The 16281-nt window shown below is 42.5% G+C and overlaps 2 protein-coding genes across 7 annotated transcripts in view; one reads left to right on the plus strand and one right to left on the minus strand.

The window, feature by feature from the left end:
* Window positions 1–16281, minus strand: part of LOC125006460 (nuclear factor 7, ovary-like) — a 1183669-nt gene that overhangs the window by 717885 nt on the left and 449503 nt on the right. The gene's annotated exons all lie outside the window — the stretch shown is intronic.
* The window catches only part of LOC125006445 (poly(rC)-binding protein 3-like), a 100215-nt gene that overhangs the window by 75788 nt on the left and 8146 nt on the right, over window positions 1–16281 (plus strand). For 4 of the 6 annotated variants that reach the window (XM_047582486.1, XM_047582490.1, XM_047582491.1 and 1 more), the window contains 6 exons: window positions 1638–1754; window positions 5349–5480; window positions 7052–7180; window positions 9949–10023; window positions 13430–13501; window positions 16181–16222. In XM_047582486.1, the coding sequence (XP_047438442.1) occupies window positions 1638–1754; window positions 5349–5480; window positions 7052–7180; window positions 9949–10023; window positions 13430–13501; window positions 16181–16222 (567 nt within the window). Of the gene's footprint in view, window positions 1–1211; window positions 1362–1637; window positions 1755–5348; window positions 5481–7051; window positions 7181–9948; window positions 10024–13429; window positions 13502–16180; window positions 16223–16281 lie in introns of all 6 variants that reach the window. The other 2 variants (XM_047582488.1, XM_047582489.1) reach the window with 2 other exon arrangements.

The raw sequence follows: 16281 nt of genomic DNA on the forward strand, positions 1-16281 counted from the left end.
AACAGGCCTATTGATGACCAGCATCTTAAAAAAGGTTGAAAAGAAGCTTGAAGAGAGAGTACAAGAGGACATGAACTGGTGGGGTCTGTGCAGTCTGCCCAGGGGTTCAACTCGGTGGTTCAGGGACGGATCCATGGTGCAGGAGGATTCCTGCAGAACTCCCCTTGACTTCAGGAATGTTTGTCTGTCTGAGTCTTCAAGTGTCCGTTAATGTTCAGCTTATCGTGGAGTAATCATAAACCTAAAGCAGCACTTTAAAGTCAATTCTGTCCAAGAAGATACAAAAGTTCTTCAGGCACTCAGAAGATTTCAAAGTAGTCATTTCTTCAGGTGCTCTATTTGCAGCGGTTGAGTGATCAAAAAATAAAACATTGCAAAGATACACTATGGTTGAAAAAGTATTAGACAAGGCAAAAACTGATTAAAAGCACACGGGCAACCAAAACACAATGCATTAAAAGCAACTAGACAAACTGTATTTGAATTGAAATGCAAGTAAGTATCGTACGTGAATGACAATTAGTGGCACCGGTTTCTGGTTCCTACAAAGACAAGTCAAGCAAGTTTTACCTGTAGAGTTTTCTATTTAAACCTCAGAATTCCCTCCAGTCTCTTAGAACTGAAGAAGCTACTTTTGGAGAAGGGACCTTAGATGATCTCCACCTGTTGGTCTCTACCTGCTGATGCATTTGGACGAGTCGGGAGTTCTGGTGGTTTCTATTGAATCTTTCTAACCCTGCATAGGACACTCATTTAAATACTAATGAATTAGGTCACTTATTCTTCAATGTACTTAAAGGGATGGGAATGACCTAAAGTGAAAGAATGAAAGAATAGATGGAATAAAGATGGCTGGAGGAAGAGGAAAGACATGAACAGATGGTGGATGGTCGAGGGTGAAATATTCCAACTTTAGGAGGAGGAGGAGGAGGCAGACGGAGGGATGATGAAGAGGTTGAGTGAATGACAACAGGTCGTGTTCATGAAGCCGTTAGTAAATGAAGGAAGAGACTCGTCTCCCTCAGAAACCTCACCCTCTAATCTTCTCACTCTTTCATTTCCTCCTCCCTCCATCATTACTTCTCTTGATCTTCACCTTCTCCCCAAATATTTTCTCCTCCTGATCTTCTCCACCTCCTCCTCCTGCCCTTCCTCCTCTCTCCATTTCCTGGATGTCAATCACACCTTCCGACCGCCTCCTCCTCCTCCAGTCATCTTAATCTTTCTCCCCTTTTCATTTCCTCCTCTGCCCCCCTCCACTTTCCTGAAAACTTCAATTTACTACCTTACTCTCCTCACCTCCCCCCTCCTCCTTCCCTGCTCCAGCCTCCTTGTCATCCCTCTCTCCTCCTGCATCCTAGGTGAATCTCCTCTTAAGTGAGGACCAGTGTTGAAAGTGGTCCTCCTCCTCTTCTCCCCCACTAATGTGTTTTCTCTCCCTCCCTCCATTAACCTCCCAATGTCCTTCCTCTTCATGACACCCCCACCCCTTCCTTCCTTTACATAATCCTCATCATCTCCCTTCCTTACCTCCCAAATTGTCCCCAACCCCACTGAAACAAATTATTAATTTTCCCACAATCCCTTCCTCCCCCCATCCTCCTCCCCCATCCTCCTCCCCCGTTCTGGCCCCACAGAGCAGCGCGAGGATCAACATCTCAGAGGGTTCGTGTCCAGAGAGGATCATCACCATCACGGGGCCGACGGACTGTGTGTTCAGAGCCTTCACCATGATCACCTTCAAACTGGAGGAGGTAAAACTTCCTCTCTTATCTCACCCCAGCACCACTGTCCCCCTCTATAGGCAAGAAAACCAGAAGAAAGAAAGAAGGAAAGAAGGAAAGAAAGATGGTTAGTTGGTTGGTTAGTTAGTTAGTTAGTTGTTTCCCATCTTGTTCACGTGTCTCTAAGAACCTGAAGTTCATGTCTGAAGATTTTTATTCAGGTTTGACCAAACCTCAACACATTTTGGATGAAGAAGAAGAATAAACAGAAGACATTCTCGCCGATGACAATATATAATATAAAGACAAATCTATCAAAGCTCCCGGACATTATTCAAGGAATAAAAACATCATTCACCACACTGTGTGTTCAGACGTTATCCAGACACACAGAACTTAACTCAAGCAGAGACTTTCAGGAGGAGGTTAGGAGGAACATTTTCAGATAATATCGTCGTTTAAAAACTGACTGAGAAATGAATCCCTGGCAGCTGGTATTTAAATCTCTTGGCGGAAGGAAACTGGATGGAGATGGAGTGTGAGGAGAAGAGTGGAGGATGGGTCACTGAAGAGATTTAAAGAGCTATGAAACGGGGTCAGAGAAAGGTTTAACAAAAAGAGATGAGTCCCGTGAAAAGTTAATGAGACTGAAGATGAGAGATTACGAGAAAGAGGTTTGATTCAGAGATTTAATGAATGACTTTTAATCAGAGAGAGTAAATACGACGCTTCAAGCTGCTAACATGACCATAGAGTGTAGGCTATATACAGATGAAACTGCTCCACAGCCTAAAGTGAAGCCAAAGCTAGTAGAGCTCCCCCTGGTGGCTGGAGGCTGTAGTATAGGTCATAAATTCCACCTCCTCCAAGAAGAAGATAATCCAATCCAGTTAGGCTTAGGTTTAGGCTTAGAGTTAGGTTTAGGGTTAGGCTTAGGTTTAGGCTTAGGGTTAGGCTTAGGTTTAGGCTTAGGGTCAGGGTTAGGGTAAGTGTTAGGGTTAGGGTTAGGGTTAGGGTCAGGGTTAGGGTTCAAACCTGACCAGCTTCAGATGCACACAATTTTAAATGTGTAAATCTTTTGACTGGATTGTGAAATTTAAGAGCGGTCACACTACAAAGGACAAACTGATGTCACTGCACCATCAGTCTCATACACAAAGGAGAAAGAAGCAACTTCATTCTTGTATCACAACTAAGTCTAAGACAAAGAAAATGTACAAGATAGCTGAAAAAACAAAAGGAATCTGGAGGTTAAAAGAATAAAGAGTAATCTGATGAAAAGATCTCTGTGCTTTTATTACACATATCTTCTCATCAAAGGTTCTGTGGCTGTCAGGAAATACTGAGAGGAGGAAGTTAAAGAAAGAAGTGATTTACCTGTGAATGAGCGAGGAGAAGATCAGGAAGAGGAGCAAAGAGGATTAATGAAAATGTGGAATGAAAGAGGACGAAGAGAAAAATTGCGATGGAATCACCAGCACTGATAGTAGTTTCATTATGTCCCTCAGCTGAAGTTAAGCCTGAAAAATCTAACGAAACCCCTCAGAGACTCAAGTGGTGACAGAAATAACCATGGTACCATTTGTTTCACCCAGAGTCAGTAACAGATCTCATCATTTTGGGCCGAACGAAACAAATTCAGAAAAAGAAAAAGTTCCTGCACAGAAACCTGCCTCCAAAATCCTCCAGAGCTTCAGCCGACACCGAGTATTGCTCTCTGCATGCGTGGGACAGAGCCGGCTGTCAATTACTGTGACGAGAATACGCTCAAGAGAAAGAAAAGCATAGAAGAAGACGTGAGATGTTTGTGATGATATAAATAAATATGTTCCTGCATTCAGACCACGTTCGTCGGCTGGGCGCCCGGACAAGGCCACGCTGCTATTTACACTTCAGAAGCAACGAGTCCAGCTCCAACTAATTGATTGAACCAATCGAATTAAGACCCGGTGATTTAGGCTGTTATTTATCACCTGAGTTAATTAAAGTGTGAGAGAGTGGAGGGGGGAAAACGGGGAGGGGAGGGGGGAGGCAGTATGTAATGAGAAAAAAAGGGGAGAGGAATTTAAGAAGAGCTGCTGAAGGGGGAAAGGAGGGATGCAATTAAAAAAGTGAGAGAATGATAGACGAAACAGAGGAGCAGTTTGAGGAGATGGAATAATAATAAATCGAAGTGTTGCCGGGTGGAGGAGGGGTGGGTGCAGCTTCACATTAACATCTTCTGAACATCTGATAAAAAAGAAAAAGATTTTAACAGGTCTCCCACCGAAAACAAAGATGGCCGCCTCCTGCAGAGTCTGAGCCTCGGCAGGAGGCGGCTGCTCGATAAAGATCAGAAGGAGTCTGTCTCTGTCCTCAGGAAACAGAATCAGCCTTTTAACGTCTCTGAAGCTCACTTCATGTTCAGATGTTAACAGTGGCAGGATGTAGAAAAAAAACACTGAAGTTCAGAGCTGTGCTTTACTGCTGTATCATTACCAGACAAAAAACGTTATTAATGAAGTGTTGAGATTACAGCTAGTCCAGACTGATAGTCTCTGTGGATCAGAGTCACTCTGAGAGTCTTATAAAGGATTCTCAGCTCTGATGAATCTGATGCAACAGAAAGGAAACACGATAACGCTGCATCCATTTTAATCGCAGCGTTCCTGTAACGTCCTCTTGAAATGGCGACTTTTTTTAAAAAAGCCTACAGCCTGGTCCTAAATGCACAGCCCTGCAGGGTCGGAAGATGTTTCTTAATGCGTTTTTAAGAGCTCCATCGGAGGAACGAGCTGCCCCAGGAAAACCAGCTGCATCAAAAATAAATGCAAAAGTAAATCTTGTCCGACTGAACGGACTCTGATCTGCTCCTGGTCCACTGACGCGGTTCACAGTAAAGAATGAAGGGTTTCTTTATATCTGGGTTCAACAGGCAGGTGGATTATCCAGTGCCGTCTCCTTGGAAACATCGTGTTGCCTTAGTTGACTGTTATTCACCAAACTCTGCTGAGCATAACTGAAGATGTGGAAGAAGAGAGAGTCAAGGTCATGGAGGGAAACATGTGACCAGAGCATATAGTCTGTGATCTGTTTTAGATTTAATCCCTCTGTTCAGACCGCACATTAACGTCCAGCCAGGAATATAAAAGCTCCTCCCTGATATGTAGTATCGCCTCGTTTTCCTGAATAAAACAAAAGTATTATATTTCTGTTTAATGTGATTAATGTGGTTCTTTAATGTAGGAAATTCTGAGCTGCATAACAACTTTTTAGTGGTAGTGTTTAAAGTCTAGAGGTTAGTGAGACCATACCTTACTGTAATAATCCTTCCATATAAACTGTATATTTCAACCCAGAGGATAAACATACAATTTGCCGTTGCAGTCTGATTTCTAACTGGCGCTGACTTCTTTGGAGTTTTTATTTAACGTTGCCTGTGGTTAAAAGCTCTGATAAGAAATAGAACATTTACTTTCTCATTGCTGTGTTTAGTGCTGTTAAAGGGAGAATGAAACTGGAGCTCAACTCTGAGACTCTGTCATTTTAACCCTAAATAAATTCATTCAAATGAGATTTCTCTTCTCACCGCACACAAGAGGAAATAACTTTTGAGGACTTCATCTTATTTTTTTTTTCTCTCAGGACCTGGCGGCTTTGGTTGCCAATGGTACAGTGACCAGTAAACCTCCAGTCACCCTGAGCCTGGTCATCCCGGCCAGTCAGTGTGGCTCTCTGATCGGCAAAGGCGGCTCAAAGATCAAGGAGATCAGAGAGGTGAGCTGGAACATGCTGGAGAAGCATTAAATTAAATCTGACTCACATAGATAGGAATGATTTTTGTCTGTGCTTCTGCATAAATCTCCACAATTATTGCATTATATTGTATTTTTGATCAGTAAAGAATCGATGTGCTTAACTGAGGAGGTTTGGAGATTCAGACATTTCCACAATTCTTGTTCTGAATCTTTCACTTTGCACTGTTGAAAGAGAAGCAGGATGTAGAAACAAAAATTAACCTGGCTTAACCCTAAATAGACACAGCACCACCTACAGAGAGAGCCAGACTGATGAGGCCCAAATATTAATGTCTCACAACAATGTAGGCTACATATGTAGGTCACAGTACTACAAAATCACATTTAGGGTTAAAGTTAGGGGTAAAGTGTCAGGATTAGAGCTAGGGTTAGGGTGAGTGCCAGGAGCCAGAGTTAAAGCTAAGGTTAGAGCTAGGGTCAGGGTGAGGGTTAGAGTTATCTCCAGAGCTAGGGTTATTGTCACAGCTAAGGTTAGGCTTAGAGCTATGGTCGGAGCTATGGTTAGGGCTAGGGTCAGGGCTAGGGTCAGGGCTAGGGTCATGGGTCATGCTCAGAGCTATGGTTAGGGCTTAGGGTTAGGGTTAGAGCTAGTGTTAGGCTTTGAGCTAGTGTTAGGCTTTGAGCTATGGTTAGGGTTAGGGTTAGGGTTAGGGTTAGAGCTAGGGTTAGGCTTAGAGCTATGGTCAGAGCTAGGGTTAGGCTCCGGCTTAGAGCTATGGTTAGGGTTAGGGTTAGGGTTAGAGCTATGGTCAGAGCTATGGTTAGGGCTTAGGTTAGGGCTAGGGTCAGGCTCAGGGTTAGAGCTAGGGTTAGGCTTAGAGCTATGGTCAGAGCTATGGTTAGGGCTTAGGTTAGGGCTAGAGTTAGGGTTAGGATGAGGGTCAGGGTTAGGGTCAGGCTCAGAGCTAGGGTTAGGTTTAGTGCCAGAGTTAGGGTTGGTCTCTTTCTCTTTGGACGTCCCGTACTATGACAGTTTTCTCCCTGATCACAGTGAACGTAAGTAATTTTAGTTCAGACTATTATGTCTTTTTGTTTTGATTTTTTGCATGTTCACAGCTTTACAGTCCCACAGGTCGTATACGTCCATCCATCTCTGACAAGCAGCTTCTATTTAGACATTTCCTGACAGATTTCCCCCTCCAGCTGCTGTCGGACTCAAAACCTTTTCAAATAAATGAAAAGTGTCAGGTGGTGGGCAAAAACAGCTGAGATCTTTTAGAAAAGTAAAACACAAGGATGTATCCCATAGTGAGAACAGAAACAGTGTGAAACAAGACCTTGAAAACTCACATTCAGCTTGGCGATTTCACAGTTTCCATAGAAACACGAGTCAACTAACCAGAGATCTGAAGGAGGTAAATTGTAAGGGGAATAAATTCCTCATGGTTTTTATTTAGTAAACTCCAGAAAACTACCACCTCTGAACTGAAATACCTGTCAATTCCTCAGACTTCTCTGCTGAGCTTCATCGTTTTAAACTGGAAATAGATATAGATTTATACTATACATGGTGATGCTGTGTGTTTGCAGACGACAGGCGCCCAGGTTCAGGTGGCAGGTGACCTCCTCCCCAACTCCACAGAGAGAGAGGTGACGATATCAGGGAACCAGGACGCCATCATCCAGTGTGTTAAACTCATCTGCACTGTCATCCTAGAGGTACGTGTCCTGGAGGCAGGTGGATTATTGTCACTCAAGCTTTAGACCAGCAGCTCACATTAGAATTAAAAAGATAATGTATTTTCTTTAGAGATATCTGCATGTATAACACATATGATATTTCCCTCAGTAATAAATATTCTGCACATTGTTTGTCTGTGAAGGTTCTCAGTCATCCCAGGTGCGTTATATCCAAAGTAAAAAGCTGGAATGAGCTGGAGTTTCTAGAAGACGTTTCCGCTAAATCTTCAGCTTTTGGTGACTAGTTTGAAGTTGGGGTTTAATTAGAAATGTCTGTGGGTTGTGTCCGTCAGAATCTCATATAACTAACATCTGTTAACAACCAGACACTCACCTAGTACATCTGGGTGAAGATGAGAAGAAGAAGGAAAAGGAGGAAGAGACGATATCTTTATCGTAATAGCCTTGAATTGATTGAACAGACGTAGAAGGATGAGAATAAAGATGGCCACTATCTGTTAGCATGCTAGTTAGTTAGCCTTTAGCTTGACTACAGCTTAGCAGAGCTGCTATAGATACTCGCCAGCCTCTAATTCAGCTTTACAAACTGTTGGACATTTGAGAAAATAGTTAATGGTATTTCTTTAAACCTGCAATGACGGATGTTGGAGTTTTCTTCTAAAAATCCCATTGATAGTGAGAAAACAACAGGAGCTGAAGACTCTTACATCATTCAGGCGCATCACATCTTCTCATCATAAAAGTATTAACTGAAGCCACTTTAACATTTTTAGGTAGATGTGCGGCCCACAGTGGTTTGTAGTTCAAGGTTTTGAAGCAGCATCTTTTGTATTTTTTATTTGTGGATGTTGTGGTAGTTGCCATGACAACCGGTCTTCATCCTTTTCTGAGCTAACTTAATAATTACCCTGTAACTCGGACATCTAGTCAGAAGCTTAATTCAAGGAAGTTTAAATGCCGTCGTGTTGCGGACGATCACAAAAACAAAAAGCTTCTTGCGTTGAAAGCTTCACAGATGTGCAGATGTCCCAGCTCGGTCTACATGTCCGCTCTGCGTTTACATCACACCGGTGTTTTTAGGAGATGCCGTCGTCCACCTCTCCAACAATCTGCAGCTCCTGGTCAAGTTCTAATTAATCCGAGGCTGCACTCACTGGAGTGACGCTATGTTCCAGAGATTAGAAATGAAAACAGTGAAATCAAAGGCTCTAGGAGCTCATTGGTATTCCAAGGACTTTAAACTGTCAGTGCAAGAAAGAAAGGAAATAAAAACGCTGACCTCGGTGAAACTTATTCACTTTCAAGTGCTGCTGCTCTCTGTCAGTGTGAAGTCACGTCCCTCCACCCGTCCACCCTCCACCCTCCATCCCTCCATCCCTCCATCCTCCATCCGCTCTGTGTTTGATCTCTAATAAGGAATCCCTTGATCCGCTTTCAGACTTCAGATATGATCTGACACTACATTGATCAATCAATCTGACTTTATTTGTAAAGTACTTTTATACAAAAAATAGCACATAATGCCATATACAATAATCCCACCTGTACCCCCCAACCCCCTCCTCTAACACGGACACATGACTTCAAAATTCATTATGCAGAATTAAACCAATATTCATTAGAACTTGGAGCATTAACTGTGGAAACACATCGTAGGTGAGGAAACACTGGAGGCTAAAACCAACAGCCTGAAACCCCTACAAATAGTACATAACAATACAAATCTAACTTTTACCACTAAGACCTAAGAAAATAGGCATAAAATCAGAATTACTTTATTGATCCCAGGGGGAATTTACTAAAATGAGAAAAAAGTAAAAATAAATAGAATCAAACTTAAAAAAACAAAAAAAAATAATAAAATAAAATAAAACATAAAGACACTTAAATACATTTAAATATTCAATAAATAAATTAAGATTCAATTAAAAGCCAAACATAAAAGGTAAGTCTTGAGCTTGCCTTTAAAAGTTTAATGTCACCCTGTGGTAAAAGGCTGCATCACTGTCGGTTCTAGTTCAGACTCTGGGAATTATTAAAAGGCCACAACCAGAAGACCTGAGGACTCTAGGTTCATATGATGAGAGCTGCTCTGATAAATATCTTGAACTAAGACCATTAAGACTTTTATAAACCAATAAAATGATCTTAAAATCAATTCTGAAGCCAGTTCAGAGACTTTAAATTGGGTGTAATATGTTTCCTCTCGTATGTCTCAGTGTTAGTCCTGTGATAGGCTGGTGACATGTCCAGGGTAGACCCCGCCTCTCGCCCGATGCCGGCTTGGATAGACTCCAGCAACCTCCACGACCCTAGTGCAGGATTAAGTGGTACTGAAGATGAGATGAGATGAGATGAGATGAGATGAGATGAGATGAGATGTTCCCTCTCTCTGGTCCTCGCCAGCACAGGGGCGGCCGAGTTCTGAAATAATAGATGAAGGAATATTTATTTTTCGTGTGATGAACCTGGAGACTAAAGCTCCGTCCTCATCTACAGAGACTCTCTCATCCTCCTTCACCACTAAAAGCCTCACCCACATGATCTGATTAGTCCAAAGGACCAGAATCAGTTCCAACAGAGAGACTCTAGAACAACTTTACTCCACAGAGGTTTAGTGACTGGATATCCTGACCTGGACCTGGAGACCTGGACCAGTACCTCCTCTCTTTGAGCTCTTTTACTTCCTTTATATCTGTGAGCTGGAGCAAATCGATTCTGTTGATTCCTGCTAAATGTTGTTCTCCATCTTTCTTTCTTTCTTTCTTTCTCCTTCATGTCTGAAGTCTCCACCGAAGGGAGCGACTATTCCATACCGACCCAGCCCGACCCCGGGAACCGTGCTGCTGGCTGGGAACCAGGTGAGCTGTCGAAGGATGATCACAACTCACTTCAGGAAATGAGAACCGTCAGAACCGTCAGATAACAAACGCAATGAAACATGAATTCATTCCCCCATGTCACAATAAATGAAGTCAATGAAATGAGCGATGTAGATATCCAGTGATGACAGACGAAGGGAAATGAAGGGTGGGACAGTTCAGCAGTGCAATAAAGGAAAAGATGGATTATGAGGGCATGAACAAACAGGTTTATAGGTGGAGGGAAGGAGCAGGAATAAAGAAGGGCGGGGAATGGGGGGGGTGATGATGGTGGGACAGCTGAACGGGTTAATGGTTCGGATAGATGGGTCCATGGAGGGGATGTAGAGACTCTGCAAAGACCCTGTTCAGACATCACATCAACATCTGATCACACCTGTTCTTGTTTAAGTTCCTGTGTTGACACCTGGTCTTAATTAACCCTTTAACACATGAGCCTTAGAATGTCCTGTTGAATATCTGGCAGTTATTTATAATTTAGAGCATGTTATAAAAGTGCAAAAATACTTCGGGGGAGGCACAAGTGAAATTGCCACAATGACACCATATTTGCTGTAAAGTGCAACGCCTCAGCTTTCAGAAACAATTGACGTTTCTGATAACGTGATTATGATAATCCATCCATCATCTAAAGATTAGTCAAAAGTCTCAGCTCATTTAATGAAAAGCAGCTACTTATATTTTCTCAAGCAATGACACAAGTGGACTAGAACCTGTACAACCTAATCCTAACACATCCTCCTCTGTTCATGTCATCTTCCGTCCATTTCATTGGATCTCCTCGTTTAGACCTTGATGGTTCCAGAGGAAATGTAAAAAGTTTCAATAACTGTGTTCTTCAAAAGTATTTTCTATCCCAGAGGAAAGTCTCTGTGGTGGCTGGAGCCAAGAGAAGCTGCTGTTAGAAACACATTTATGGTCCTTTGAGAGGTTCACTGGGTGGAAGCCTCGGATATTAAGAGTGAATGCAGAACAGTTATTGGTGTTCACTGAGTGGGAAAGAAATACAGTTACACCCTGATAATTGAACCAAACTCTCAAACCTAAGCAGTTGTTCATGAGCTCATTTTGATTTGATTTGAGTATTTGCACATTGAGGATAGAACACATTAAAATGGTATAAAAGTGGTTTGTTGTTTTGCAGCAGAGACGGAAGCCAAGAGAAATACCTCCTATGTAAAGCAAAATGTGGAGTTGAAGACATTTTTGCCAACGTTACTGTGGCCTCAGCTACATAATGGCTCCACAAGAGGATTTATTAAGTCGTAGATTGTTCGGATGGAGAATCTGTCCTCAGTAATGTGTCATCTTATTCACTTATTCTGTAAAATATCTCAAGATCCAGTCGGTTCCTTGGCTCTAATGGTCTCCAGACAATGTGTCCCTTTTCCCTCCATCATGAGTTTGAGCCCGTTGATGCTAAACATCAGCATGTTAGCATTGACGCTGTTATCAGGAAGAGACGACCACTGATGAAGCTCAGACAGTTCGAGCTGAAGTGATGATAGGAGGAACAAACTAACCAATGGGAGCGACTGACATATGACTGGGAAAAGTTTCCCTGAAGGAGACACCGACCAACACTTTGGTCCAACAAACCTAGACTTTACAACTCATATTTCATCCAACCAGTTTTACTTACGTCCAAAGCTAAACTTTGTGTGAGTGTGTTGTTATGGAGTCTAACAGCGAGTAACACCGTCCACACACTCTACACATATTCTGATGTTGTTCTCGTTCCACTGGATAATATACAAGAGGGTTACCATGGCAACCAGAGTCTGGGACGTCCTCTGAGAAACCAGCTGTCAAGCTACAAAGAGACGGACGAGCAGAGAATCAGTTGAAGCTCGACTCTGCTGATGTTCAGCTTCCAAGAGCTGCTAAAAGTGTTTACTGATCTGCTTCAAGAGGAATCCAACCTCAGTAGGAGTGTAGACGTAATTTATTTCATGTAATATAATAAACACAGATCTGTTTAATATTTGAACTGATGCCATCCTGACATCCTGCAGGTCTTTAGCTCTGAAAAGTTTTAGGACGACAGAAACTCTGTCGTTAATTGGTTGAAGAATCTTGGCCGTGTGCACTCAGCCTCGACGTCGCCTCAGAGCTCAGGGCGTCATCGGGTCAGACTGAGACGAGGCTGGATGGTTTTCCTGAGGACGGTCTGTCTGTTCGGTCACACTTCACTGAGCTGTAACAGTCTGGAGACCGACTGGGACGTGTCTCTGTCGGGGCTGTTCGGTTATTTATGGAGGAACTCCACGAAGCTCGGACATGTTGCTGTAATTAGCAGAGGACACGTATCTGCTTTTATTTCAGGAATCAAATCTGACTTGTCAGGAGGAACGCTGCTGGTCTACAATGATCTGTTAAAGAACCAGTGACTGAAACTTGAAGCTCTGCATCTTTAACCCTTTTTATAGGGCACTGTGTAGATATAACACTATTTAATTATTATTAAAAGGTTATTGGTTGATTAAAAATGGCTGTTGGTTTAAGTTATAATAGCTTTGCATTGTTGTACGGTGAGTGATGATATATTTATTGAATTTAAACAGTCAGCTAAATGTGGACTGAACTTCAATGTGAGGTTTAGGAGTTAAGAGTAGCACCTCTTCTTTTTCATGCTGCCTCTTTAGGTCTGTTTTTAATTCCTTGTTGTATATACTGTGTGTCTGGTGTCGGACCCCAGGAAGAATCAACCCCAGAGTTTTACTGTAGGAAAACTTTAGTAAATCCAGCTGAATGAATGTCTCATATCTGGTTCCTGGTCTCATATCTGGTTCTGGTCTCATATCTGGTTCCTGGTCTCATATCTGGTTCCTGGTCCTTAAACTAATGTAAACATGTATTTGTCACATTAGAACATAATCAACATCATCACATTAGAAACATTAGGACACTTGTTCTTCTTCATGGTTCCTAATAAACCAGTTCAGAGGGGGACCTTGTAGACCACATTAGACCCTGATCAGACCTGACAATGTTTCCTGGATCTTCTCTGATTGGCTGAATGAAAACCACATGACACTAAACCTCACTGAGAGGAACCAGGTACCATGTTACCACATATGGTTCCTGGTTCATATAGAGGGTTAATACGTGTTAAGTCCTGGTTGTTTGACTCTCAGTTCACCTTCACTCATCTCTATTTTGTATTTGAGTTTAAACTTAATATATAAATAATTTCTTCGACTCATTTTCTCTGTGACTCCAGTTAATTTACATTTTCATATCTCTCAGAAAAGCTTTGAAGCTCAGATCAGGTAAAGACTCACCTGGTGCTGATGTCTGGCGGTTGCTGTGTTGGCTTGCGTATGTGTAACCATGGTGACCAGGTTTAATGTGTTGACTTTGTTTGTGTCTCCCTCGGCTGAAGGTGTTCGAGGCTTCAGACTTTGGTTCTCACCCCCTGTTCTCGGTGGCTCAGGGAGGAGTCGACCTGCAGCAGGTGAGTACGGAAAGATGCAAAGCACCCACAGCTCTAGCCAATCATCACTCACCTCAACCCTCAGCCTGCAGCACCTTGGTCTCACCTGGTCCGTCGGCCTGGTGTTCATTCATTCAAATGTGTCCCATTAATTCGTCCCCCACCAGCTCTGGAGATCTGTCTCAGTCTGTGTGTAAATCAGCAGCAGCGCCACCATGTGGTCAGTAGAATACTGTATCAGCTGCTGTCACTGATGGATCTCTACCTACCACTGGACCAGAACCAGGACCACATGGTTGGAGACTTGGAGATAGGATCCAGATTTAGAACCAGATGTAAAGACTCTCACATGATTCTGATTTATTTTAGAGACTCAGACTCAGACTAGACCTGAACCAGGTCTCTGCTGATGAGGAAACGTCTCTGGCTTTGTTTCCACTGCCCCTAGAAATGTGCAAAACCTAAATATCTCCATAAAAAACTGGTAATTTAAACACATTTCTAAAAACCTCTCAAATATCTAGAGCTAAACCGTTTTTACGCTCTCCTGGTTTGGTTTGGTATCGGTTCTCCAAGCCCAAACTCTTTTAAAGGCTCGTCACTAATGAACAGACGTGTCTTACCTGGTTCATTTCTACCGGTGGATGAATGGATGAGTTCAGCTCCTCCTCTGGTCAGTAGCTGGTCTTTAATGGGACCAGGACTCATTGTGGGTTCACACTAACCAAAGGAATCAGGTCATATGTGTCCTAGACCAGCTCCACATGTGGACTGACACCAGATCAGTGTTCACACCTGGACCTGTTTAACCTGTTTCTAACCTGGTAAATCTCACCAACACAAACCAGCTCTGTTTTATCTTCAGGACGAAACAGTTCGTCTCTGTCTCTGTGTTCGGATAAACGACCTGAATTCAGTCACTCTGCTGTTAAAATGATCATAAATACAAGTAGTACTAAAAGAAAATCTAAAAATATAAATCTGTGAATATAAAGAGTCTGATGGAGACAGACAGACAGAGATTATTAATGAGCATAAAACAGCCTGAATGTTCCTGCATCTGAAATATGAAGGTAAAAAAAAAACAAAAGACTCATCTGGACTCGTGTTTACGTTTGTAACGTTTCCACCAAGAGTTCAGCTCTGAATGTCTGAGGGAAGTTTAGGATTATATCAGGTGACCTGGACCTGGACCTGGACCTGGACCTGGACCTGGACCTGGACCAGGACCAGGACCAGGACTCCTCCATGTCCTCCTCCATCTCTGGTTCATCTTAGTTTTTCTTCCTCCGTGTTTCTGTTTCTCCTGGAAACTCCTCAACCTGATGATACTCATTCATTTATTCATTTATTTTTTGGGAGATATTTAGTCGGGGTTACCATGGTTACCACCTCCTCATCCACCAGGACGTTTGATGCAGATGTCTAGAAGAAGACCTGAGAGGAGAGGAGGAGAACAGGAGTGAGGTTAGAAACACAGAACTGTTGATAAACAGGAAAGAAGAAGAAGAAGACGAGTGAAACTCATGATGTAAACGTGCTTCAGTGAGTCTGTGTGAGATTAGAGCTTTTAATTCGTTATTAGTCTTACTGGGGGGGGGCGATTCACGGGACATTTCATCTCATCACCTCGTTTTCTTCCCGCTGACACATTCATCTGAATCTGTCAACCGTCCGTGATAATCTTCACTTCCAGATTACAGCCGAGAGGATTTCATGTTGTCGTCACATTTAGAAGCCGCTGACGTTAAGAGGACACAGAGAGAATTAGCACTTCCTGTTTACACTCAGACATCCGTCCCGAAGCTCCACAAACCCTCACAAACCCTCTGCAGTGGCTCTTATACAAGAGTCCATGAACTATCTGCTATTTAAAGTCTGGTTTTAGTCTCTAAAATAATAAAAGTTTCAAATTCAAAAGCAGAAACAGTTTCTGTCTTTTAATCTGTGCAAGAAGGAAACAGTACGAGAAGCAACGAAGAAACCTGCACATTTGATTCATATAAAACTAGACTCCCTGAGTCGACGTCACGAGTCAAAAGTTGAGCTGCAGCGAGAAACAGAACTAAATATCTCACTCTTTAACCTGTGAAGCCCAGTATTTTTTTTTTTTATACATGGTTAAAACATGGTTCAAACCGTGTAAACTAAGTAACAATATTTTTTTAAAGGTAAGGCTTTTAACGCACAACATTTTTCTTGCGACAAAAAAATATAAATCCAAGCATTTCTCTACGGTTGGTTTTATTTTTATAATTTTATTTTTCCCAGGATGATTAATTGAACTAACACTAACAGTAACACTGCAGCTTATTCATCTCTGAATAACAACAACTCCAAATGTTTCCCTTTGTTTTAGTGCAAAGAAGAACATTATGAAAGTGTTTCCATTTAATGGACTGAACTATTACAAATGACGTAATGAACAACTGGACATTTCGCACTTTCATGAAGGCGGCCATTTTGGAAAAAGTTGCCAGAAGCCAGTGAGTGCAGAGCCTGGACGTGTCCACCAGGGGGCAGATTGCAAGGCTCAAGTGTTTTTTTCAGGTGTTGTCATCACTGAGGACTGATGGTAACTCAAAACAAATGGGAAAAACAAGCCCCGCCTAAACGATCTGATTGGCCTGGTCAAGTTGCTCTGGTTTCCATGGCAGCAGAATCAGCTGTAAACGTCTCTTTCTTCCCTCTTCTTTTCAGACGTACGCTGTCCAGGGTCATTACGGCATTCCACACACAGAGGTACCTGCAGCACATATTCACCTCCACCTCCGGTTTGTTCCACTGAGCTCCCATCACTC

This window comes from Mugil cephalus, chromosome 4, assembly GCF_022458985.1.
Source record: "Mugil cephalus isolate CIBA_MC_2020 chromosome 4, CIBA_Mcephalus_1.1, whole genome shotgun sequence".
Classification (NCBI taxonomy): domain Eukaryota; kingdom Metazoa; phylum Chordata; class Actinopteri; order Mugiliformes; family Mugilidae; genus Mugil; species Mugil cephalus.